A 27,395-nucleotide genomic window follows, 5' to 3' on the forward strand; every position below is an offset into this window, starting at 1 on the left:
CAAGCCAAGAAAGGAAGCATCGAATCCAGTCAGTTACAGACCTATCGCCCTTACGAGTTGTATTGGGAAGACATTTGAGCGAATGGTCAATAACCGGCTGGTTCATCATTTGGAAGAAAATAATTGCCTTTCTGAATTTCAATGTGGTTTTCGAACGGGGTGCTCCACTATGGATCACCTTGTTCGGCTAGAAACCACAATCCGTGAAGCCTTCGTCAGAAGACAACATAGCCTATCCGTTTTCTTTGATTTAGAGAAAGCGTATGACACTGCGTGGCGACACGGTATTCTGCAGGATCTTTACTCCTTTGGCGTGGAGGGCAGACTCCTTAGATGCATTTCAAACTTCCTCCAGCACAGATCCTTTAGAGTGCGATTGGGAACCACTCTATCCCGCCCCTTCGTACAAGAGAATGGTGTCCCGCAGGGATCCGTTCTCAGTGTTGTCTTATTTATTGTGAAAATCAACTCTGTGACCAATGTCATCCCACGCTCCATATCTTTCTCCTTGTACGTGGATGACATTCAAATATCTTGTTGCTCCGCGAACCTGTCAATATGCGAACGACAGATGCAGGTAGCCATCAATAATATGGCCAAGTGGTCTTCATCAAATGGATTTAAATTTTCAGCTGAGAAAACTGTGTGTGTCCATTTCTCTAGGATTAGAGGACTCTTTTCACCACCTACACTGCAGCTTAACCGACGAGATATCCTTGTTCAACCAGAAGCCAAATTTCTTGGCATCACTTTCGACTCGAAGCTGACCTTCAAGGCTCATGTCCAAAACCTAAAGATAAAGTGTGTCAAATCATTAAACATTCTAAAAATAATTTCTCACAGATCTTGGGGTGCAGACCAGGAGACACTGCACAAAGTGTATACTGCATGTATTCGCTCGAAACTTGATTATGGGTCCTTTGTCTACGGCTCTGCTCGCGAGTCGGTGTTGAAAGCCCTGGACCCTGTCCATCACCAGGGGCTCAGGCTCGTGCTTGGCGCCTTCCGAACGTCTCCAGTACAGAGTCTATACGTTGAATCAAAGGAATGCTCCTTGAAAAGACGGCGTTCTTACCTCGGTACGTCGTACGCACTTAGAATACATAGTCAACCCCAAAATCCAGCCTCGACTTGCGTCAAGCACACACGCTTTAAACAGCTGTTTATTAACAAGCCCTCTGTGGTCCCTCCATTCTCCTTGCGAATTGCATCGGAGTTTGATTGCCACGGTTTCACGTCCTGTGACCTACAAGTTGTAGAGTGTAGCAGAAAGCTCCCACCCTGGGAACCACCTCCAAGGTCTGACACCTCTTTGTCAAAATACAAGAAACAAGACAGTGCCTCATCAGTACTTCAACAAGAGTTTGCACACTTGAAAGGCAGCTTTGATACCCATACTGAGATTTACACAGATGGGTCCAAGTCTAGTGCAGGAGTGACTTGTGCCATGATTTGTGGCGCGCACACAAGGTCTCATCGTATAAAAACATTTGCATCAATTTTTACTGCCGAGGTTTACGCCATTATCTTGGCTCTCAACTACATCCTTCAAGATTCCATAAAGTCCTCTGTTATATATACAGACTCCTTGAGTTCCATTAACGCAATTTGTAGTCAGCACTCAACAAAGAACTTTCTTGTGCAGCGAGCAAGATCTTTAGCCAGTTTGGTAAGGACAAAGGGGTACTCCCTTATCTTGTGCTGGGTGCCCAGCCACGTAGGCATCAAAGGCAATGAGTTAGCAGATAAAGCAGCTGCAGCTGCTCTCCCAAATGACATCACACCTTTTGAGATGTCCGTGCAAGACATGCGATCGGCACTCAAGAAATCACTGCACAGAATATGGCAAGCCTTTTGGAACACACAAACAAATAACAAGCTCCACTTAATTAAACCTCACATTCAGGATACAGGAGACCGGCTGGAAAACCGCCTGTTGTGCACTGTACGGGCAAGGTTACGTATAGGCCATACGTACCTTACACACGGTTTCTTACTTCGGGGAGAGGAGCCACCTCAGTGTGCGCACTGTGGTCAGCTCCTGTCTGTTGTACACATACTCATCACATGCACACATCATGAAATCCATCGCAAACATCACTTCAAGGAATTTTATAAATACTTCTTACCTCTTCACCCAGCCCTATTGCTTGGTGAGGAGGCTCTCGTCCCTTTCACAAGCGTCTTTGATTTCCTGAGAGACGTTGGCGTTATTAGCCTTTTGTAGTCGCAGAGTAATGTTTTACACGTATACGCTCATCTTTTATTAGTCATCATGTTTACTCTTAAATAACCATAATATCACCACTGTCTCAATCATACCTCAGTTTGTGGCGCATTATGATCTTTGTTGTCAATGCGCCATTAAACTCCAATCATCATCATCATCATCATCATCAACAGGGTTCCGTTCTGAGTGTCACACTCTTCATAGTCAAAATGAACTCTATTGTGCACGCTATTCCGCCATCCGTCATGTACTCACTATACGTTGACGATGTTCAGATATCTTGTTCGTCTACAAGCATTTCAAGATGTGAGAGACAACTCCAGCTCTGTGTGAACAAATTAGCAAAATGGTCATCTGAGAATGGGTTTAATTTCTCACCTGAGAAAACGGTTTGCGTGCCCTTCTCAAGAGTAAGGGGTATGTTTCCAGACCCAGAATTTAAATTGAATGGCCAAGATATTACGGTCAAATCTGAGCATAAATTCCTGGGTATACTTTTTGACCGCAAGCTCACTTTCAACCCTCACATAAGGAACCTAAAAAGTAAATGTGGGAAATCACTGAACATTGTCAAAATCTTGTCACATAGATCCTGGGGTGCAGACCGTGAGGTTCTGCGTCGTATCTACACATCTTGCATCCGTTCCAAGCTTGACTATGGATCTGTCGTGTACGGCTGTGCACGAAAGTCCGTCTTGAAAGCTCTAGACCCTGTCCACCACCAGGGACTGCGACTGGTCTTGGGAGCGTTTCGTACATCGCCGGTCGAGAGTCTCTATGTGGAGTGCAACGAGTGGTCATTAAAAAGGCGGAGATTTTACCTTGCCTCCACATATGCACTAAAAGTACGAAGTTATCCACAGCACCCAGCTTTCTCTTGTGTTACCCAGACACGCTGCAAACAGTTATTTCTTAACAAACCGTCATTTACCCCTCCTTTCAACTTGCGAATCCTTCAGGAAATTGAAACACACAGTTTTTCAGAATACGATTCTACGCCTGTAGGAACTAGTGGGAGGATTGCTCCTTGGCAACCACCGCCCGAACACAATACATCTTTATTGCAGTACAAGAAACACGAAACCCCCACAGCCGTACTCCTGCAAGAGTTTCTGTCTATAAAAGAAGGTTTTGGGGACCATGTCGCATTTTACACAGATGGTTCCAGAACGGACACCGGCGTCTCATGTGCAATGGTTACAGACACATCTTGTAGATCGCATCGATTGCCAAACACAGCTTCCATTTTCACCGCAGAAGTCTATGGCGTAATCTTGGCACTTAATCATATACTACGACTTTCCATCAGGTCATCAGTTGTGTATACTGATTCACTTAGTTGCCTGCAGGCTATATGTAGCCTGCAGCCACCAAAAAACCTGCTCGTTCTGCGAGCAAAACACCTGTCTAGCCGCATAATAAACAGAGGTCTTTCCTTGTCACTTTGCTGGGTGCCCAGCCACGTCGGGATACCCGGTAACGAGCTCGCGGACACAGCGGCTACCAACGCACTCTCAGGTGACATAACCCCCTTTGACGTACCAGCACAGGATCTGAGGTCTGCCTTGCGTAGAACAATTAACTTAAAATGGCAACACGACTGGGACACACAGACAAATAATAAATTACATTTGATCAAGTGCAACGTAGGTAAGCCTGCAGGAGTTTTCAAAGAGAGGCTTTATGAAGTAGTCATGTCTCGTTTGCGTATCGGCCACACATTTCTCACACATGGGTTTTTAACTCTCCAGAGGGACCCACCTCAGTGTGTGCACTGTGCTGAGCAGTTGTCTATTCTGCACATTCTCATCAGCTGCCCTCTCCAGGAACATCATCGTCAAACTCATTTTTCTGAGTTCTACCGGTATAGAATTCCTCTTCACCCAGCCCTTTTGCTGGGCGATGAGCCGCTTGTAAGTTTTAGCAGAGTTTACAAGTTTTTTAGGGACACTGGATACCTAAGAGATATCTGAATTCACATAATTTTTTACGTATATATCAGTTTTAAATTGATCGTTATCTTTTAACTGGTAAAGAGATCATATATCACAGTATTGGCGCATTATAGCCTTAGTTGCTCATGCGCCATAAAAACCCGAATCATCATCAGCAGCAGCAGCACACACAGTATTCTTGCAGGACTACCACAAGGAGCGTAATTTCAGTAGCCACTCCGCTTCCGATGGCGCCCCTCCCTGTGGATTTCCTTTTGAGGCAACAAGGTACGGCTGCTACAGAACATGACGGAGGGCCCTAACGCTGTTATAGAAGATGACGACGATGACCTAGACAAAACAAAGAGGCTCATGACCTGCTGTTGTCATTCACACGTGCCAAGCATCAGACATATGTCGGCACAGTTCCCTTAGAAGTCGGCCCAGGACGCGCATTCCCCCAGGGCGTCAGTCGTGACGTTGCCCACATACGTGAGGCCGACAACGGCAAGCCCTTTCATCATCACCACCACCACGTGCCAACCATCTGACCATCAGCTGTAAGGTTAAAGGTTCGTTCCAACGTGGACACAGTTTATTCTGGCCAGTGTTAGCTCTGCAGTTATCGTTGGAGCGTACATGAGGGACCATAGCCTTGTAATAGGCAAGTGATTGGAGGCCAAGCGATGACTGTTGGAAGCCTAAATTGCGCTGCTGTAAGAAGTTGTTCCACCACGAAAAATAAAAGCCAAGTACAAACAACACCACTGTCCGCACTACTCTATCACCTGAAACGCTCACTCGCCCAAGGGTATCCAAAAATTTGCATGAAACTGCCTACAAATGTACTGACAGCAACCACGAACTCACTTTCATGTACTGTCCGAGGTGACACGCTTTGCTGGCCATTAACTACACACTTTAATGAAGTTAGGACTGCTCACGTTTGTTTTCTGCTTCGTAGTATAACGGCTTCCCCAGCACTGCCGATTCAGCTTCCAACAGTCATGATTTGGCTTCTGATCAAACAGCCAGTACGTAATAATTTATAAGCTTATGGTCCCTCATGTACACTCCAAGCCCTTCGCGCCTTCCAGTTGAAGCTCTTCCAGCCTACTGGGTGATATTGGCTCATGAGAAAGGTGAAACAGCCTATGACCATCAAGGCATGCCCTTTCGGCTAGCTACCTGCTGTCCGGAGTCAGTCGTATTCCCGCTTGGACAGAGACGCACAGTCGACAGGTGTGGAATTGTGTCCTCGTCGGCAACGGATACAAAACACTTAAAATTGTTGTCATATAACTGCAATGCAAATTTCGACGGCTGCAACTGTATGATGTGCGTGAGCGATGATGTGTATGAGCACGCGGGCAATTCAAAGCCGATGGGTCCCTCAATCCACGCCCAGCGTCTACGAGGGGCAGGGCATCCCACCCTCCATATCTTTTTCTTTGTATGTGGATGACATCCAGATATCTTGTTGTTCTGCGAACTTACCCAGATGTGAACGACAGATGCAACTCTGTATAAATTAAATGGCAAAATGGTCCTCACATAATGGGTTTAAATTATCTACTGAAAAAACAATCTGCGTTCATTTCTCGAGAATCAGAGGAATGTTTCTGTCTCCTAAGCTGGAACTTAATAAACAAGATATTCTTGTAAAATCCGAATGTAAGTTTCTTGGCATCACGTTCGATTCAAAGCTTACTTTCAAGCCCCATATTCAGAACCTGAAGGCAAAATGTATTAAGTCATTGAATCTACTGAAAATCCTCTCACAGATCTTGGGGTGCAGACCAGGAGACACTTCGCCGTGTATACACTGCCTGCATTCGCTGCAAGATAGATTATGGCTCTATCGTCTACGGCTCGGGCCGCCAATCCGTATTGAAGCTCCTGGACACTGTACATCACCAAGGGCTCAGGCTTATCCTTGGTGCGTTCCGCACCTCTCCAGTTGAAAGTCTGTATGTAGAATCACGTGAATATTCGTTGAAGAGAAGACGATTTTATCTTGGGGTGTCATATGCACTAAGAATAAGGAGTTATCCACAACACCCTGCACTCACTTGTGTTAAAAGTACACGCTTCAAACAGCTGTTTATTAACAGACCTTCAGTAGTTCCCCCTCTTTCAATGGGGATTGAACGAGATATTGAGGATCACAATTTTTCTTCCTATGATTGTCAAGTTGTAGAACATGGTAAAATAGTCCCACCTTGGCAACCACTGCCAAGGTATGATACTACATTGACTAAGTACAGCAAACACAACACCTCTACACAAGTACTACAGCAACAATTTGAACACGTGAGGGAAAGTTGTGGGACTCACACAGAAATTTACACGGACGGATCAAAGTCTAGCGCAGGAGTGACCTGTGCCATGACTTGTGGCACATGCGTGAGGTCACATCGTCTAAACAGTATAGCATCCTCTTAACTGCAGAAATCTATGCCATCATCCTTGCACTTAACCACATTCTTCAAGGTTGCATCTCGTCAGCAGTAATATATACAGATTCTTTAAGTTCTGTTAATGCTATTTGTAGCACACGCAAACCAAAGAATTTTTTGATACAGCGTGCACAGTCCTTAATCAGTATGGCACAGAAGAGGAGATATTCGGTCATTTTATGCTGGATGCCTAGCCACACAGGCATACAAGGAAATGAGTTTGTCGACCGGGCTGCTGCTGCTGCAGCTTCGAAAGACGTCAGTTCTTTCGAGATACCCATGCAAGATATTAGGGCAGCACTTAGGAAATCACTGTACACAAAATGGCAGAGCTTCTGGAACACTCAGACACAAAACAAGCTACACTTGATTAAACAACACATCCAAAGTTATGGAGACCGCCAGGAAAATCGTCTCTTGAGTGTTCTGCGAACGAGGTTGCGGATAGGCCACACCTTCCTCACGCACAAATATTTACTCTGTGGAGAAGAGCCGCCACTGTGTGAAAACTGTGGTGAACTCCTCTCTGTCATCCACATTCTTATCACCTGCCCAGACCACGAAACCCTAGAAAAGGGAAGAAAAATGAGGAGGTACAGTCTTTCAGTTTCACATCTGTAAATCAGGGTGACATCAGGTGCTGCTGATGCATTTGGGTATTATAAGCTTCGTAATTTTTCTCTTTTCTCTGTGCAACTTGGCCTCAGGTAAAGGAAGTCAAATATACAGTTCTCACAATTAATGGTCACAAATGCTGAATGTTGTGATATCAAACGTGCCTTGCATAGTTTATTTTTGCACTAAAATAATTTTACATCATACATATGCATTCATATTGCCAATAATTAGTAGATATGATACATGATTGGAGTTCAGACAGAGATCATGTTCAACCAAAATTGGAGCTCAACTGATTAGGGGTAATAATCAGTAGGAGAGGAGTTTAACTTGAAAATCTCAGACCGTAAATATAATGTTGTAGGTACACAGGCTGTTCGACACAGGTACACCTCTATATTAAAAGAATGGATGGTGATCATGAGTGGTCTACTTTATTATATCGAATACATTTAACACACAATTTGTGAATGGTCAATATTCTTGCAAAATATTATAATTAATTGAGATTCATAAAGCGTCATAAAGTCTTATAATTTTAGAATAAATAAGGAAATGGGTTTTGTTTGAGAGGGCACTGTTAATAAAATAAAGGAATTCGTGAATTTCATCAATCAAGAGATGATTCTATTTTGTTTCAGTGAAAATACAATCGCATTGACTTTCTCTGTAACAAGCTGTGACCGTATTACACAGGGGCATTCACCACGCCACGCTGCACTGTCAGTGTCGGTACTCCCCATATAAAAGAGATGATCGACTGAGCAGACACGATGTAGAACATGTTGTAGCACACAGCTGCTTGATGTAGACAGTCGTAGTGCCCGCGCACTTTGCTGGAGATTCTTTCTTGGTTTTGGTATAATTCCACAAAAATTTAAGCAATAGTTTTGTGGTTAGTACATGAATTTTAGTCATGTAACATGTGCTAGATGAATATGCCTCACACAAACTATCTGGCCACCCTTTTTTGGCTTTTAAAAATTACGTTTATGCAGCAATCATGTACTTTTAATTAGCAAAAAGTACGCTGCAAGCAAACTTTCAACTGAATGGCCCAAGTGAAGCCGTTCCTGTGTCATGGCAAATGCTTCAAGAGGTTTGCATCTGAGACACACTTTGCTGTTGGTTTACTGTTGCATGACCTGCACACAAGCACAAGCAGGATAAAATTAAGAAAATTCACAGGGAAGTACAGAGGCACACTGACACTAAAAGGAATGAAACAGTGTAAGCTCCATCACATGAACATGTATACTTTGTTGACCTGGTGCCGAAACGCTAGGGCATGCACCAGGCTTCAGTACAGATCGACTGTGTCCACCATAAAAGGAGCATTGCTGAAAATGAGTGGAGCACATGAGGTCGTGTTTGCAGTCAGTGTAGGATTTCACATTCACTTCCTCAAGTCGCTGAACCATTTCGAATATCGTTCCGTATGTTGTTGTGGGAGCCTGTGAAGGTGACAAGTTTTCATTAACAATGTTACAGAAGCGACAGAAGTGGTGCCCTCTTTATCTTTATGTAGCACACGCATAATACACCTTCAAATGTGTCGGAAAAAGCTATAGGATCTCCAGCTGCAGGTGCATGCATCCCCAGAGCCTTCGTGGAGCTGTTAATGGGATGGTGCAGCATCTGCTTGCCGTATTCCCAGAGTGAAAATATCTGAGTGCTTGTATTATCTTGAGGAATATATAAGGTGCTCCAATACTTGTGTGTACTTGTATCTGAAATGCAATTATTTTCTTAGTAACTTGCACTGCTTCTTTCGGTACCTTTTCTCAGATGGTGAAACAAAGACATGGCAGATGGGATCAAACAAATATAAGTAACTGGGATAAGGTGGTTGCTAAACGGCATGCTACCTTGCGGCATGTGCCCTCTAGTCAATGCTGTGTTAGTATAATATTTCTGATGTTGGAATTTATAGGTTTAGGTGATTGTTACAAATATAAAGCTATGTTTGTACATATTGGCACTCTGATGTACAAAGCTGCACGGCCAGGGAAAGACAAACTTAATTCACTCAAAAACATAGTGGAAGAATTTCACACACATGAAAGTAGGAAAAGCAGGCTACTTACTTTAGGAAAGATGCTCCTGATCCACCCTCTCGGCACTGAGTGCAGTTCTCTTTTATGCATTTATTGGGCAACAACAATAACAACTTTATTTTAAGATTATGAATGGGGAGTTCGATCCCCAGAGGCCAATGGGGAGTTTCATGTTTATGTTGCGGACTTCCGAAGTTGCTCTCGAAGTCGAAGCTCTCGGATTTCGGCTCCATTTAAAGGCATCGGTAACCACGATATCTTTGACATCGCCAATAAACTCACTAATTAAAGACACGTTCACGCGTTTTATGGCTCGACAGGTTTGACAACCACGGAATAGAAACCGAAATCTAAGTAGGCTCGAGTTAGAAAGCTCAGAGGTGGAGGCCAGTCTAAAACAATACATCGGAACAATAAAACACACAAGATATGACCCCACTCTAGGTTTAATCGCTTTTTATCACGTTTCACACGTCTTTGTTTGGTACACACAGTGACAAAACGACAAACATGGACCAAAACCATTGTTCAGATTTCCTCCGCCAAAACTAGCGGGCTCCGCCAGTTCTGGCCTGGCAACACGGGGACGCCTAATGGCGGCTTCCGTAGTTTGACGGCAGTTTTGGATGAGCTCCTGTGACCTGGTTGATGACGCCCAACAAGGCCGAAACAGCTGTCCAGTACTGGCATGGCGAGGTTTGAGTTACAAACATATGCTATACGTGCAGCCAAAGAGCTCCGGCTATTTTTTTTTTCATTTTATACTTCACTGGCTTTGCACTGGGCTTTCAGTGAGTGAGTTATCTCACCCTGACGGGAGGAATCACGTGTTACGTGACCTTCTGACGCCATCCACTCAAACGTTGCCTGCCTACGTACTGTTGATGAGGCCCAACAAGGCCGAAACAGCTGTCCAGTACTGGCATGGCGACGTTTGAGTTACAAACATATGCTATACGTGCAGCCAAAGAGCTCCGGCTATTTTTTTTTTCATTTTATACTTCACTGGCTTTGCACTGGGCTTTCAGTGAGTGAGTTATCTCACCCTGACGGGAGGAATCACGTGTTACGTGACCTTCTGACGCCATCCACTCAAACGCTGCCTGCCTACGTACTGTTGATGAGGCCCAACAAGGCCGAAACAGCTGTCCAGTACTGGCATGGCGACGTTTGAGTTACAAACATATATATATACGTCACTATAAAAAGTAAATGTGGGAAATCTCTGAACGTTCTCAAAATCTTGTCACATAGATCCTGGGGTGCAGACCGTGAGGTTCTACGCCGCATCTACACATCTTGCATCCGTTCCCAGCTTGACTATGGATCTGTCGTGTACGGCTCTGCACGAAAGTCCGTCTTGAAAGCTCTAGACCCTGTCCACCACCAGGGACTGCGACTTGTCTTGGGAGCGTTTCGCACATCGCCAGTCGAGAGTTTCTATGTGGAGTGCAACGAGTGGTCATTAGAAAGACGGAGATTTTACCTTGCCTCCACATATGCACTAAAAGTACGAAGTTATCCACAGCACCCAGCTTTCTCTTGTGTTAATCAGACACGCTGCAAACAGTTATTTCTTAACAAACCGTCATGTACACCTCCTTTCAACTTGCGAATCCTGCAGGAAATTGAAACAAACAGTTTTTCAGAGTACGATTCTACGCCTGTAGGAACTAGTGGGAGCATTGCTCCGTGGCAACCACCGCAAGAGCACAATGCATCTTTATTGCAGTACAAGAAACACGAAACCCCACAGCCGTACTCCTGCAAGAGTTTCTGTCTATAAAAGAAGGTTTTGGGGACCGCGTCGCATTTTACACAGATGGTTCCAGAACGGACAGCGGTGTCTCATGTGCAGTGGTGACAGACATATCTTGTAGATCGCATCGATTGCCAAACACAGCTTGCATTTTCACCGCAGAAGTCTATTGCATAATATTGGCACTTAACCATATACTACGACTTTCCATCAGGTCATCAGTTGTGTACACTGATTCACTTAGGTGCCTGCAGGCTATATGTAGCCTGCAGCCACCAAAAAACCTGCTCGTTCTGCGAGCAAAACACCTGTCTAGCCGAATAATAAACAGAGGTCTTTCCTTGACACTTTGCTAGGTGCCCAGTCACGTTGGGATACCCGATAACGAGCTCGCGGACACAGCGGCTACCAATGCACTCTCAGGTGACATAACCCCCTTTGACGTACCAGCACAGGATCTGAGGTCTGCCTTGCGTAGAGCAATTAACTTAAAATGGCAACATGACTGGTACAGTACAACACCGTCTGGTAGGCTACCTAGCTGATTTCGTTTTTTGTTATCTTTTTAAGGATAATGCAAACTCAAGTTCATTTGCCTATTTTTTACTACTGTAGTTGGTTTTAAAATACATTGATTTTGACCCTCCATTTCCATAAAATTACGCCCAGGAAGCTGAGGGCCTTATTTATTTCTCATTCTTATGTGACTGCTCCTTTGACAAGCAACAGTACTATATTTGTAGTGTTTATGCAAGGTTGCTGGACCTGACAATTCAGTGTCAAGGCTGCAGTAGGTATTTTTGCAGGGCCGAGATATTCGATTTGATATTCGGAGGACGGTTTTTCAGGTAGTCGTCTACTACTTGTATTCGAGAATTTCACTATACGAACACCTCTACTAAATGATTATGCAAAGATGCAAATTTTTCAAAATTTGCAATATTGCGGGCGGAAAAAGTCAATGTTGACATTGAGTTAGGAACACATAGTCAACGGCCTAAGTTGTCTTTGCGCCATTAAAATCCTAATCATCATCCTCAATACATAGTCAAAGCTAAAATGGACTATGGGCTGCCTTCTTCGGCACAGCAAAGAACCAACAGGCTACACTTTTGTTAATTTTGAGAAATATTTTTTTGAACACATGCCACTTTTTCCATGTCGGAGTTTACCCTTCTGCAAGCTCTCTTGTACCACCAACAGCAATGTGGTGCCGCTACTTTTATTTTTCGATGAATACATTTATTTGCGTTCTGTCTGGGTACATCGAAGGCAAATCTTGACCTTGAGCACACACAGGTTATGGTCGTAGTTACCGCTGCGCCATTAAAACACGAATCATCATCAGCACACACCCCGGCGTCGGGAACTTGGCGCCCCCATCGCCCGGAAGCAGCCGCAGTAGCCCCCTCCTGCACTCACGGTTGGGTCGCCGCAGGAGGGAGACCCCCACGTATAGCTGTGCGTGGCTTTCCCGTGTCTGGGGAAAGGGGGATCCTGGCGGTTGAGTGGACCCGGAGGTTGTTTAGGACCCTTCGGGGCCCCTCCGGGAAAGCAACACACCGCTTTGGCCCCTGCTTCCCATAGTCGGGTGGTCCTGGAACACCGGGCCGGGATTATTCAGCTAGTCGCCATCTCCCTTTTCATTACTTTCTCTTCCTTGGTCTCCTTCTTCTCTCCTTTCCTCCTTTCGCCTTCTTTGGCGGCAAGGGTCAACCTTGGGCAGTCTTTCACTCTCCAGAAGCTGCGCTTGGGTATAGTGTAGGCGTACCTGCTACTGCGTGAAACGCGGTCCCCTGGTTGGGCTCCGTGGTGGGCGGCAGGACCCTTGCATCGAATTGTATTGTCACCTTTATGGCTTCCTCTTCCTTAAAACCCCGAGATCGGAATCGGAAACGGTTCCGCACCGAGTACCAGCAAATTGATTTAAATACCTCAACACCCGAACCATGGTTTGCAAAGTTTCTCGTTGTCCACTCGAATGACGACACAAGACCACTGTCAAAGGTATCTCCTTTTGTAATAGCGAAAGCACTTGAACAGCTGATAGGTAAAGAATACAATGCCAAGAAACTGGGCTCTGGAGATATCCAAGTCCACGTTGAAAAGCGAGAGCAAAGCATTGCACTTCTTTCACTGACAAGCATCAATGGGATATCTGTCACAGTAAGTTCACACCGGAGTCTCAACATTGTTAAAGGAGTAATTTCTGAGAGCGACCTTCTTGACTGTTCGGAATCGGAACTTCAAGAAGGCTTACAACAGCACGGTGTGGTAGCTGTAAAGCGAATAGTCATACGTAGGGATGGGAAAGAAATCCCAACAAAGCACATAATCCTTTCTTTCAAGCTCCACAAGCTGCCAGACACAATCAAGGCCGGTTACCTCAGTTGCAATGTGAGGGCTTACATCCCCAATCCGAGTCGCTGTTACAAGTGCCAGCGGTTTGGCCACGGTTCTCAGGTATGCCGTGGGCAGCCCGTCTGTGCTAAGTGCTCCGGCAAAGACCATTCGTCAGAGTCTTGCAGCAATGATTTTCAGTGTGCCAATTGCAAGGGTAACCACCCTGTTTACTCCAGATCATGTCCTTGTTGGAAGGAGGAGAAACAGATCCTCAAGCTGAAAACTGAGCAAAATATTACATACAGTGCGGCAAAGGCACAATTGGCGTTCCAGAAGAAAGGAACCTTCTCTGATGTGGTGCGCAGGGGAGTGGCACCACTCAGAGTATCGGTGGAGACCCAGACCTCTGGGGCTCCCCTCCACACTCCCCAACACAAAGAGAGGGACACTGAGGGTTCTCCTCCAGTGGCCTCTCAGACGAACAGCCAGGGAGATGCGATGTTAACCTCAGAGGAGGTTGTTGCATCCCCTTCCGTTTGGGACGGGATTGCCATGGGCCTGTCCCAAAACACGAGTCAGAGCATGGATCTCGATGACGACAACTGCTGCTCTCAGAAGTCGTCTTCGAGTCTACCAAGTCTTTCCATGGGCAAGGAACAGAGAGGGAAAAAAGCTGGCCGAGGACGAGGAGGAAAAGCCAAGGAACAACAACAAAGGGTTCCTCCACCGAGAATACAAGCTCCTTAATCCCTCCGCATTCATGGACAGTTGTTCCACAAGGTCTTTACGCCTTAGAGTAGTCGTTCAGTCCATATTCTTTTTCCTCTTCTGTGCATTTCTTATGGGTTCCCAGAGCATTATTCACTGGAACTGCCGGGGTTTGCTGAAAAATCTTGATGATGTCCATGATTTGGCAGACAAACATCATGCTGTCTGTTTCTGTCTCCAAGAAACAAATTTGATTCCAGACACCCCTTTCCACCTCCGACGGTGGAACGTTTACCGTAAGGACCGAACAGACACGGCACGTGCTTCCGGAGGTGTGGCCATTCTCACGGCCAGAACACTTCCCACGGCCAGAACACTTCCCACGAGAGACGTTCCACTTTCCACAAATCTTGAGGCCATTGCTGTACAGATCTGCACTGACCGTGTAGTGACGGTATGCTCTTTATACCTACCGCCATCAGTCAGGGTCGAACAGAGACCGCTTGAAGACCTTATTAATCAGCTCCCATCGCCTTTTCTACTACTGGGAGATTTCAATGCGCATCATTTGCTCTGGGGTTGTTCCAGAGTTGACACCCGAGGCAAAATGTTTGAGACATTATTAGCATCCTTGCCAATCTGCCTGCTCAATGCAGGAAACGCTACTCATGTTAATGCTGCTTCGCAGTCCTTTTCAGCCATAGATATTTCGCTGTGCAGTCCATCTGTATTTCAGGACATTTCATGGACAGTGGACGAAAACCCCTATGGTAGCGATCACTTCCCTGTAGTTTTAGAGATCAATCGACCATCAGCTGCTATTAGAACCCGCCCACCTCGTTGGAAGATACAGTTAGCAGACTGGAACCTCTTTAAACAAGAAGCCACACTTTCTATAGAGTCCCTCCTTGGGCTGAACATTAATGACGCAAATAACTATGTAACAGACACTCTTGTAAAAGCAGCAACCAAGTCCATTCCACAGTCATCAGGTCAACTGCCCAGGCGTTGCAAGCCTTGGTGGTCAGAGGACTGTGGAAATACACGAAAAGAGCAGAACCGTGCTTGGGGCAAGTTCCGGCGGTATCCAACCCCAGCAAATCTACTGGCGTTTAAGAGAGCTCGAGCAAAAGCGAGGTGGACACGCCGACAAGCAAAGAGTGAATCGTGGAAGGGTTTTGTCTCCTCCTTGAATAGCAATACCCCAACTAAGGTTGTGTGGGATCGATTAAAGAAAATAAAGGGCAGTTACACAAGCTTCTCTATTCCTCTCTTGGAGAGGAATGGTACGGTGTGCCAAACTTTAGAAGAACAAGCAGATGTGTTGGGAGAACACTTCCAGAGCGTTTCTTCCTCCTCTCACTACACTAGGGATTTCTTAAAAGTCAAAGATGATGCTGAGAAATTCAAAATTACATATGGCACCAATGACAGACATGCTTTTAATAAACCATTTTGTTTGATGGAGCTGCTGCGTGCTCTGTCGTCTCCAAAACAAACAGCACCAGGGCCAGATCGAATCACGTACAGCATGTTGCAGCACTTATCAAAAACATCACTAGAAGGTCTTCTGCATTTTTTTCAATTCAGTTTGGAATCAGGGTGAACTCCCATCTCGTTGGAAAGTGGCGACAGTCGTTCCACTTTTGAAGCCTGGGAAAGATCCTTCCAACGTATGTAGCTACAGGCCTATAGCCCTTACAAGCTGTTTAGGCGAAACCTTCGAGCGCATGGTTAACTACCGCCTGATGTACTTCCTCGAAGAAAATGGATGTCTCGACAGGTATCAGTGCGGATTTAGAGCCGCCCACTCAACCACTGATCATCTGCTGCGGCTGGAAACTGTCATCAGGGAAGCGTTTGTCAGAAAACAGCATTGTATTTCCATATTTTTCGATCTTCAAAAAGCGTACGATACAGCATGGCGATATGGTATCGTTCGCGACTTGCACAATTTCTGTGTACGCGGTCGTATGCTCCGCTGCATCGCAAATTTTCTACAGGACAGAACTTTTAGGGTCCAGTTGGGCACATCACTCTCACGTTCTTTTATTCAGGAGAACGGTGTGCCACAGGGTTCCGTCCCGGCGTCGGGAAATTGGCGCCCCCATCGAGCGGCAGCAGCCGCAGTAGCCCCCTCCTGCATTCACGGTTGGGTCGCCGCAGGAGGGAGACCCCCACGTATAGCTGTGCGTGGCTTTCCCGTGTCTGGGGAAAGGGGGATCCTGGCGGTTGAGTGGACCCGGAGGTTGTTTTGGACCCTTCGGGGCCCCTCCGGGAAAGCAACACACCGCTTTGGCCCCTGCTTCCCATAGTCGGGTAGTCCTGGAAGGCCCGGCCAGGATTATTCAGCTAGTCGCCATCTCCCTTTTCATTACTTTTTCTTTCTCCACTCCTTCACTGTCTTCCTTTTCCTCCCTTCACCTTCTTTGGCGGCAAGGGTCAACCTTGGGCAGTCTTTTCACTCTCCAGAAGCTGCACTAGGGTATAGTGCAGAGGTAGGTGTTAGCGTGCGGGGCACGTTCCCCAAGTTGGGCTCCATGGTGGGCGACACGCCTGCTGCACTGAACAATAATATCTTCTGACATGGATAACCACCACTCTAAAAAAACTGATCGGCGCCTAAAACGGAGCCGCACCGAGAGACCTGAACCGAATCTGCTTGATCTGTCTCCAGACCCTTGGTTTCCGAAGTTCCTAATAATTCAGTCTAAGGAAGAGGGAAAGCCACTTGCTAAAATTTCTCCTTTTGTTGTGGCGAAGGAACTCGAAAAAGTAATCGGTAAATCTTACAACGCAAGAAAACTGAATGCAGGGGATATCCAGGTCGAAGTACAGAACAAACATCAAAGCACGGCACTACAGACACTGTCAAACATCGGGAACATACCTGTAAATGTTAACGTACACCGCACACTGAACATAACCAAAGGTGTAATATCAGAAGATGAACTCATCGAATGCACAGAATCTGAGATTGAAGATGGACTGAGTTAGCAGGGCGTGGTCTCTGCAAAACGGATCATTATGAGGAGGGATGGTAAGGAAATCCCAACCAAGCACATTATTCTTTCTTTTCAACTACATGCGTTACCTTCTAATATAAAGGCTGGTTACCTCAGTTGCAATGTCAGACCATACATTCCAAACCCAAGACGTTGTTTCAAGTGCCAGCATTTTGGGCACAGTTCGCTTGTCTGCCGCGGACACTCCACCTGCCCAAAGTGCTCTGGCAAAGACCATTCGCCAGAGACTTGCAGCAATGAGTACCGTTGTGCCAACTGCCAGGGCAACCACCCGGTGTACTCTCGATCGTGTCCACGTTGGAAAGAAGAAAAAGAAATCATAAAGATCAAAACCGTACAAAACATTCCTTACAGAGCTGCAAAGACACAATACGAATTTCAAATGAAAGGATCTTTCTCCGAAGTGGTGCGCAGGGGAGTGGCACCACCAAGGAAATCTGTGGAAACTCAAACCTGCTCGCAGGTCTCTGAGTTCCCACCCTACACTCCCCAACAGGAGGCTGGAGACACTCAGGTGACTCCTGCAGTTACGGAGGCCAGCCGTTCAACTGGCCACAAAGAAACAGCCATGGCCTCCTCTAAGGTCGATGGCACACAATCAGTTTGGGACGGGGTCGTAAAAACCCCTTCCCAAAGAGGCACCCAAAGTATGGAGGTCGATGATGATGACTGCATGTCGCAGAAGTCATCGTCGAGCCTCCCCAGCATTCCTTCACAACGGAAGGAAAAACGAGAAAAAGGACGAGGAAGGGGTTTCAAAGGGAATGAGCAACAGAAACAACCCCCGCGAAGGGTCCAACCCCCCTAAATGGTACAAGTCCTTTCTAGTCGTTGTCACCAAGTGCTGCGCTTTCTTTTCCTCCTTTTTAGTGTGACCGTTATGAACCACTTCCTCCAGTGGAACTGCCGTGGTTTACTTTCTAACTTAGACGACATTAACGATCTCTTCGACAAGTACAATGCAGCATGTTTCTGCCTCCAAGAAACATACTTAAACACACACACACCAAATCCAATTCGTAGACACAATGTATTTCGAAGAGATCGAACAGACGCCACTCGCGCATCTGGTGGCGTGGCTGTCGTCACACGAGGAACTGTTCCGTCCAAAGAAGTCCACTTAGTTACAGACTTGGAAGCCGTAGCCGTGCAGATGTGTCTGGACAGAATTGTCACTATCTGCTCGGTCTATTTGCCACCATCAGGAAGTTTTGCACAGAGGGATATAGAACACTTAATCAGCCAACTTCCAACTCCATTTATACTCTTAGGCGACTTTAACGCCCACAATCCGCTTTGGGGCAGTGCAAGAACCGACGGCCGAGGGAAAATGTTGGAAAGGGTCTTGTTATCAACCTCCATCTGTCTTTTAAATACAGGAGCACCTACGTACGTCCACTGTTCAAGTCAGTCTTTTTCGGTCTTAGATTTATCGCTTTGCAGTCCATCTCTATATCAAAATATAGAATGGAGTGTGGAAGAAAACCCACTTGGGAGTGATCACTTTCCAGTGGTCCTGAAGTATATGTGTGCAGTCAATAGTCTGACAGCATGCCGCCCTAGATGGAAGCTCCAACATGCTGACTGGAATGCTTTCTCTAAAAAATGTGACCTGTCGTTAATCCCTGTGGAGAGGATGACGATTGAAGAGGTCAACAATGTAATTACCAACGTCATCCTCGATGCAGCAACACAATCCATTCCCCAGACTTCCGGTCGTCTACCGAAACGACCGAAGCCATGGTGGAACAGCGAGTGCAAGGAAACTCGTAAACTTCAAAATCGTGCGTGGGGTACATTTCGGAGGTACCCCACATCACAAAATCTTCTTTTGTTTAAAAAGGCGAGAGCCAAGGCCAGATGGACGCGGAAACAAGCAAAGCGGTCATCTTGGCACAACTTCGTGTCTTCTCTATCTCACAGTACCCCCTCCAAAGTAGTGTGGGACAGACTTCGCAAAATCAGAGGAGAACACCGCAGTTATACAATCCCTCTTTTAGAAGTCAACGGGCAGGTGTGCGGAAGCCTACAAGAACAGGCGGATGCGCTCGGACAACATTTTGAACGCATCTCTGATTCATCCCATTACAGTCCCGAATTTCTTAGAGTAAAAAGAAACACTGAGAAACGAAAAATTCCAATGAGTGGTGGTGATGAGTACGTGTACAATCAGCGGTTCACGATGGTGGAGCTTCAGCGATCCCTATTCGCTGCTAAAGCCACTGCCCCGGGCCCAGACAGAGTAACCTACTTTATGCTGTGCCACTTGTCCGATGACTCAAAAAAATTGTTGCTCCTTTTCTTTAACCGCGTTTGGGCAGAGGGAACATTACCATTATTATGGAAGACTGCGACTGTCATTCCCCTTCTCAAGCCAAGAAAGGAAGCATCGAATCCAGTCAGTTACAGACCTATCGCCCTTACGAGTTGTATTGGGAAGACATTTGAGCGAATGGTCAATAACCGGCTGGTTCATCATTTGGAAGAAAATAATTGCCTTTCTGAATTTCAATGTGGTTTTCGAACGGGGTGCTCCACTATGGATCACCTTGTTCGGCTAGAAACCACAATCCGTGAAGCCTTCGTCAGAAGACAACATAGCCTATCCGTTTTCTTTGATTTAGAGAAAGCGTATGACACTGCGTGGCGACACGGTATTCTGCAGGATCTTTACTCCTTTGGCGTGGAGGGCAGACTCCTTAGATGCATTTCAAACTTCCTCCAGCACAGATCCTTTAGAGTGCGATTGGGAACCACTCTATCCCGCCCCTTCGTACAAGAGAATGGTGTCCCGCAGGGATCCGTTCTCAGTGTTGTCTTATTTATTGTGAAAATCAACTCTGTGACCAATGTCATCCCACGCTCCATATCTTTCTCCTTGTACGTGGATGACATTCAAATATCTTGTTGCTCCGCGAACCTGTCAATATGCGAACGACAGATGCAGGTAGCCATCAATAATATGGCCAAGTGGTCTTCATCAAATGGATTTAAATTTTCAGCTGAGAAAACTGTGTGTGTCCATTTCTCTAGGATTAGAGGACTCTTTTCACCACCTACACTGCAGCTTAACCGACGAGATATCCTTGTTCAACCAGAAGCCAAATTTCTTGGCATCACTTTCGACTCGAAGCTGACCTTCAAGGCTCATGTCCAAAACCTAAAGATAAAGTGTGTCAAATCATTAAACATTCTAAAAATAATTTCTCACAGATCTTGGGGTGCAGACCAGGAGACACTGCACAAAGTGTATACTGCATGTATTCGCTCGAAACTTGATTATGGGTCCTTTGTCTACGGCTCTGCTCGCGAGTCGGTGTTGAAAGCCCTGGACCCTGTCCATCACCAGGGGCTCAGGCTCGTGCTTGGCGCCTTCCGAACGTCTCCAGTACAGAGTCTATACGTTGAATCAAAGGAATGCTCCTTGAAAAGACGGCGTTCTTACCTCGGTACGTCGTACGCACTTAGAATACATAGTCAACCCCAAAATCCAGCCTCGACTTGCGTCAAGCACACACGCTTTAAACAGCTGTTTATTAACAAGCCCTCTGTGGTCCCTCCATTCTCCTTGCGAATTGCATCGGAGTTTGATTGCCACGGTTTCACGTCCTGTGACCTACAAGTTGTAGAGTGTAGCAGAAAGCTCCCACCCTGGGAACCACCTCCAAGGTCTGACACCTCTTTGTCAAAATACAAGAAACAAGACAGTGCCTCATCAGTACTTCAACAAGAGTTTGCACACTTGAAAGGCAGCTTTGATACCCATACTGAGATTTACACAGATGGGTCCAAGTCTAGTGCAGGAGTGACTTGTGCCATGATTTGTGGCGCGCACACAAGGTCTCATCGTATAAAAACATTTGCATCAATTTTTACTGCCGAGGTTTACGCCATTATCTTGGCTCTCAACTACATCCTTCAAGATTCCATAAAGTCCTCTGTTATATATACAGACTCCTTGAGTTCCATTAACGCAATTTGTAGTCAGCACTCAACAAAGAACTTTCTTGTGCAGCGAGCAAGATCTTTAGCCAGTTTGGTAAGGACAAAGGGGTACTCCCTTATCTTGTGCTGGGTGCCCAGCCACGTAGGCATCAAAGGCAATGAGTTAGCAGATAAAGCAGCTGCAGCTGCTCTCCCAAATGACATCACACCTTTTGAGATGTCCGTGCAAGACATGAGATCGGCACTCAAGAAATCACTGCACAGAATATGGCAAGCCTTTTGGAACACACAAACAAATAACAAGCTCCACTTAATTAAACCTCACATTCAGGATACAGGAGACCGGCTGGAAAACCGCCTGTTGTGCACTGTACGGGCAAGGTTACGTATAGGCCATACGTACCTTACACACGGTTTCTTACTTCGGGGAGAGGAGCCACCTCAGTGTGCGCACTGTGGTCAGCTCCTGTCTGTTGTACACATACTCATCACATGCACACATCATGAAATCCATCGCAAACATCACTTCAAGGAATTTTATAAATACTTCTTACCTCTTCACCCAGCCCTATTGCTTGGTGAGGAGGCTCTCGTCCCTTTTACAAGCGTCTTTGATTTCCTGAGAGACGTTGGCGTTATTAGCCTTTTGTAGTCGCAGAGTAATGTTTTACACGTATACGCTCATCTTTTATTAGTCATCATGTTTACTCTTAAATAACCATAATATCACCACTGTCTCAATCATACCTCAGTTTGTGGCGCATTATGATCTTTGTTGTCAATGCGCCATTAAACTCCAATCATCATCATCATCATCATCATCAACAGGGTTCCGTTCTGAGTGTCACACTCTTCATAGTCAAAATGAACTCTATTGTGCACGCTATTCCGCCATCCGTCATGTACTCACTATACGTTGACGATGTTCAGATATCTTGTTCGTCTACAAGCATTTCAAGATGTGAGAGACAACTCCAGCTCTGTGTGAACAAATTAGCAAAATGGTCATCTGAGAATGGGTTTAATTTCTCACCTGAGAAAACGGTTTGCGTGCCCTTCTCAAGAGTAAGGGGTATGTTTCCAGACCCAGAATTTAAATTGAATGGCCAAGATATTACGGTCAAATCTGAGCATAAATTCCTGGGTATACTTTTTGACCGCAAGCTCACTTTCAACCCTCACATAAGGAACCTAAAAAGTAAATGTGGGAAATCACTGAACATTGTCAAAATCTTGTCACATAGATCCTGGGGTGCAGACCGTGAGGTTCTGCGTCGTATCTACACATCTTGCATCCGTTCCAAGCTTGACTATGGATCTGTCGTGTACGGCTCTGCACGAAAGTCCGTCTTGAAAGCTCTAGACCCTGTCCACCACCAGGGACTGCGACTGGTCTTGGGAGCGTTTCGTACATCGCCGGTCGAGAGTCTCTATGTGGAGTGCAACGAGTGGTCATTAAAAAGGCGGAGATTTTACCTTGCCTCCACATATGCACTAAAAGTACGAAGTTATCCACAGCACCCAGCTTTCTCTTGTGTTACCCAGACACGCTGCAAACAGTTATTTCTTAACAAACCGTCATGTACACCTCCTTTCAACTTGCGAATCCTTCAGGAAATTGAAACACACAGTTTTTCAGAATACGATTCTACGCCTGTAGGAACTAGTGGGAGGATTGCTCCTTGGCAACCACCGCCCGAACACAATACATCTTTATTGCAGTACAAGAAACACGAAACCCCCACAGCCGTACTCCTGCAAGAGTTTCTGTCTATAAAAGAAGGTTTTGGGGACCATGTCGCATTTTACACAGATGGTTCCAGAACGGACACCGGCGTCTCATGTGCAATGGTTACAGACACATCTTGTAGATCGCATCGATTGCCAAACACAGCTTCCATTTTCACCGCAGAAGTCTATGGCGTAATCTTGGCACTTAATCATATACTACGACTTTCCATCAGGTCATCAGTTGTGTATACTGATTCACTTAGTTGCCTGCAGGCTATATGTAGCCTGCAGCCACCAAAAAACCTGCTCGTTCTGCGAGCAAAACACCTGTCTAGCCGCATAATAAACAGAGGTCTTTCCTTGTCACTTTGCTGGGTGCCCAGCCACGTCGGGATACCCGGTAACGAGCTCGCGGACACAGCGGCTACCAACGCACTCTCAGGTGACATAACCCCCTTTGACGTACCAGCACAGGATCTGAGGTCTGCCTTGCGTAGAACAATTAACTTAAAATGGCAACACGACTGGGACACACAGACAAATAATAAATTACATTTGATCAAGTGCAACGTAGGTAAGCCTGCAGGAGTTTTCAAAGAGAGGCTTTATGAAGTAGTCATGTCTCGTTTGCGTATCGGCCACACATTTCTCACACATGGGTTTTTAACTCTCCAGAGGGACCCACCTCAGTGTGTGCACTGTGCTGAGCAGTTGTCTATTCTGCACATTCTCATCAGCTGCCCTCTCCAGGAACATCATCGTCAAACTCATTTTTCTGAGTTCTACCGGTATAGAATTCCTCTTCACCCAGCCCTTTTGCTGGGCGATGAGCCGCTTGTAAGTTTTAGCAGAGTTTACAAGTTTTTTAGGGACACTGGATACCTAAGAGATATCTGAATTCACATAATTTTTTACGTATATATCAGTTTTAAATTGATCGTTATCTTTTAACTGGTAAAGAGATCATATATCACAGTATTGGCGCATTATAGCCTTAGTTGCTCATGCGCCATAAAAACCCGAATCATCATCAGCAGCAGCAGCACACACAGTATTCTTGCAGGACTACCACAAGGAGCGTAATTTCAGTAGCCACTCCGCTTCCGATGGCGCCCCTCCCTGTGGATTTCCTTTTGAGGCAACAAGGTACGGCTGCTACAGAACATGACGGAGGGCCCTAACGCTGTTATAGAAGATGACGACGATGACCTAGACAAAACAAAGAGGCTCATGACCTGCTGTTGTCATTCACACGTGCCAAGCATCAGACATATGTCGGCACAGTTCCCTTAGAAGTCGGCCCAGGACGCGCATTCCCCCAGGGCGTCAGTCGTGACGTTGCCCACATACGTGAGGCCGACAACGGCAAGCCCTTTCATCATCACCACCACCACGTGCCAACCATCTGACCATCAGCTGTAAGGTTAAAGGTTCGTTCCAACGTGGACACAGTTTATTCTGGCCAGTGTTAGCTCTGCAGTTATCGTTGGAGCGTACATGAGGGACCATAGCCTTGGAATAGGCAAGTGATTGGAGGCCAAGCGATGACTGTTGGAAGCCTAAATTGCGCTGCTGTAAGAAGTTGTTCCACCACGAAAAATAAAAGCCAAGTACAAACAACACCACTGTCCGCACTACTCTATCACCTGAAACGCTCACTCGCCCAAGGGTATCCAAAAATTTGCATGAAACTGCCTACAAATGTACTGACAGCAACCACGAACTCACTTTCATGTACTGTCCGAGGTGACACGCTTTGCTGGCCATTAACTACACACTTTAATGAAGTTAGGACTGCTCACGTTTGTTTTCTGCTTCGTAGTATAACGGCTTCCCCAGCACTGCCGATTCAGCTTCCAACAGTCATGATTTGGCTTCTGATCAAACAGCCAGTACGTAATAATTTATAAGCTTATGGTCCCTCATGTACACTCCAAGCCCTTCGCGCCTTCCAGTTGAAGCTCTTCCAGCCTACTGGGTGATATTGGCTCATGAGAAAGGTGAAACAGCCTATGACCATCAAGGCATGCCCTTTCGGCTAGCTACCTGCTGTCCGGAGTCAGTCGTATTCCCGCTTGGACAGAGACGCACAGTCGACAGGTGTGGAATTGTGTCCTCGTCGGCAACGGATACAAAACACTTAAAATTGTTGTCATATAACTGCAATGCAAATTTCGACGGCTGCAACTGTATGATGTGCGTGAGCGATGATGTGTATGAGCACGCGGGCAATTCAAAGCCGATGGGTCCCTCAATCCACGCCCAGCGTCTACGAGGGGCAGGGTGCCGCCCCCCTCCAAAACTGGCCTGAAAGGAGGGCGCAAAATTGTTATTTCCTTGGACGGTGTGTGGACGGGGGCGCAAATTTACCCGCCTTCCCCCCCCCCCCTTCTCTCCTCGGGCACCGAAAGCAGACGCTGGCCCTGCCCTACTCGACCAAACAAGGCTGCGGTTGTGCCGCAATAATATGGATATACACTTGCTTCTGATTTCGGTCTTGCCCTCTACAAAACGTAGCCATCCCGGGCGCCTTCCTTCTTCCACGTAAAAGTGGCGCCCAAACGATAGTAAGGAGTGACAGGTTACAGTACCTTAGAGAGAGCATCTCTGGCTGACAGGCTGATGCCGAGGAGACTGCAGTCGCGAACTGCATCCTTCAATTTCCTGACGGTCAATGTGTCTTCGTCTGCGTCAACTGCCTTTCAGTTCTGCCGTCAACTTCGACGAGACACGCGGTTGGATGCGTTGCGATCAAGCGGGCGGTGGAAGACAGTACCCGACTTCTTACGTACTGTCAATCTCTTCAAAGGACCACGCACTACTAACTCTCACTTTAGCGAGTTAGAGTTAAACGCGTGTACTGGTAAACAAGCGTCCCAACGAAAACCGCTGAACATTGAACTGTGGATTGGATTGGGTTGGCCTGGGCAGGATGGGACGATTGGATGTGGATTCGACTTGGTCAAAGTCCAAGTCGAATCCAACCAAGACTTTGGCGCTAACTGATTTTTGACTACCCCGAAGGGGCACTGGCTTCGGCTGGTGTTTGGTGAGTGGCGCCACCACGGACCCCAGCCCCCAGTCCCACGGTGTTATCTGTACCGTGCCGAGGGGATGCAAGATGAAGGGTCAGAAACCTTGAACGGTGGCGGTCGGGGTCTTGGTCAAGCTCCGGCCGACGGGTTTTCCTTAAAACTCCGGGACCTTCCCACATGTATGAATGGGAAGTGTGGGCGATAATTTAGGAACATTCATTTTCTTAAACCTTCCGATCTGAGGCGGTAAACGTCCCCGGACCGAATTCTTCCTACAAAAATCTAAACCTTTTGGTGCCAAGTACATCGTGCTGTCAGCCATGTCTCCAGAAAATGGAAAAAACTGTACATCTTCGAAAGATGTCACCTTTCTTTATTGAAAGGGCAGTAACATCCTTGTCAACAAACATTTCGGAAATAAAGAAGCTACGATCAGGAGACCTCCTTATAGAATGTACATCTGAGGCTGATTGCGAACGAATCCTGAACACTCGTGAAATGCTTGATATACAGATTGCTGGATCACTTCACAAGACATTAAACAGTTGTCGTGGAGTGGTTGCAGTTCCCGAACTAATTGATGTGCCGGTTGAGGAGATCCTTGCCAACTTGAAAGAGCAGCAAGTGATCGACGTGCGTAAGATAAAAATAAGGAAAAATAATGAGTACATAACAACCAGGAACATCGTGCTTACATTTGACCAGCCAACACTCCCCGAGAAATCGAAAGTCGGATATCTCTCAGCCGATGTGCGTCCCTATATTCCAAATCCGCTCCGGTGTTTCCGCTGTAACAGGTTTGGCCATGCTGCGGACTCGTGCCGTGGCTCCGCTTGCTGTGCACGATGTGGTGGCCACGAGATTAAAGAATGTAAAGGGCCAGACTGCTGCGTCAACTGCTCCAAGGACCATCCATCATACTCCAGAACTTGTTCGAAGTGGAAGTATGAAAAAGAAGTTTTGCACGTTAAGGTTACCCAAAACTTAAGCTACCCACCCGGCGTCGGGAACTTGGCGCCCCCATCGCCCGGCAGCAGCCGCAGTAGCCCCCTCCTGCACTCAGGGTTGGGTCGCCGCAGGAGGGAGACCCCCACGTATAGCTGTGCGTGGCTTTCCCGTGTCTGGGGAAAGGGGGATCCTGGTGGTTGAGCGGACCCGGAGGTTGGTTAGGACCCTTCGGGGCCCCTCCGGGAAAGCAACACACCGCTTTGGCCCCTGCTTCCCATAGTCGGGTGGTCCTGGAAGACCCGGCCAGGATTATTCAGCCAGTCGCCATCTCCCTTTTCATTACTTTCTCTTCCTTGGTCTCCTTCTTTCTCTCCTTTTCCCCTTTCACCTTCCTTGGCGGCAAGGGTCAACCTTGGGCAGTACTTCTTCCTTTAGAAAACTGCACTCGGGTATAGTGTAGAGACAGTGTTAACGTGTGGGACACGTTCCCTCGTTGGGCTCCATGGTGGGTGACACACTTCTGCACCGAATAACTTCCCTCCTTGATGGATAACTCAAACCCTAAAAAACATGATCGGCGCCACAAAAGGCACCGCACCGAT

The 27,395-nt window shown here is 46.6% G+C and overlaps 1 protein-coding gene across 1 annotated transcript; it reads left to right on the plus strand.

Annotated features, from left to right (window-relative positions):
* Window positions 1–12,911: 12,911 nt before the first annotated feature.
* Window positions 12,912–13,687, plus strand: LOC135389674 (uncharacterized). The gene is made up of 2 exons (XM_064619707.1): window positions 12,912–13,520; window positions 13,637–13,687. Exons 1-2 carry the CDS (start codon window positions 12,912–12,914, stop codon window positions 13,685–13,687), a joined length of 660 nt encoding a protein of 219 aa, XP_064475777.1.
* Window positions 13,688–27,395: the final 13,708 nt, after the last annotated feature.

The sequence above is a fragment of the Ornithodoros turicata genome, chromosome 3 (genome assembly GCF_037126465.1).
Source record: "Ornithodoros turicata isolate Travis chromosome 3, ASM3712646v1, whole genome shotgun sequence".
In the NCBI taxonomy this organism is placed as follows: Eukaryota; Metazoa; Arthropoda; class Arachnida; order Ixodida; family Argasidae; genus Ornithodoros; species Ornithodoros turicata.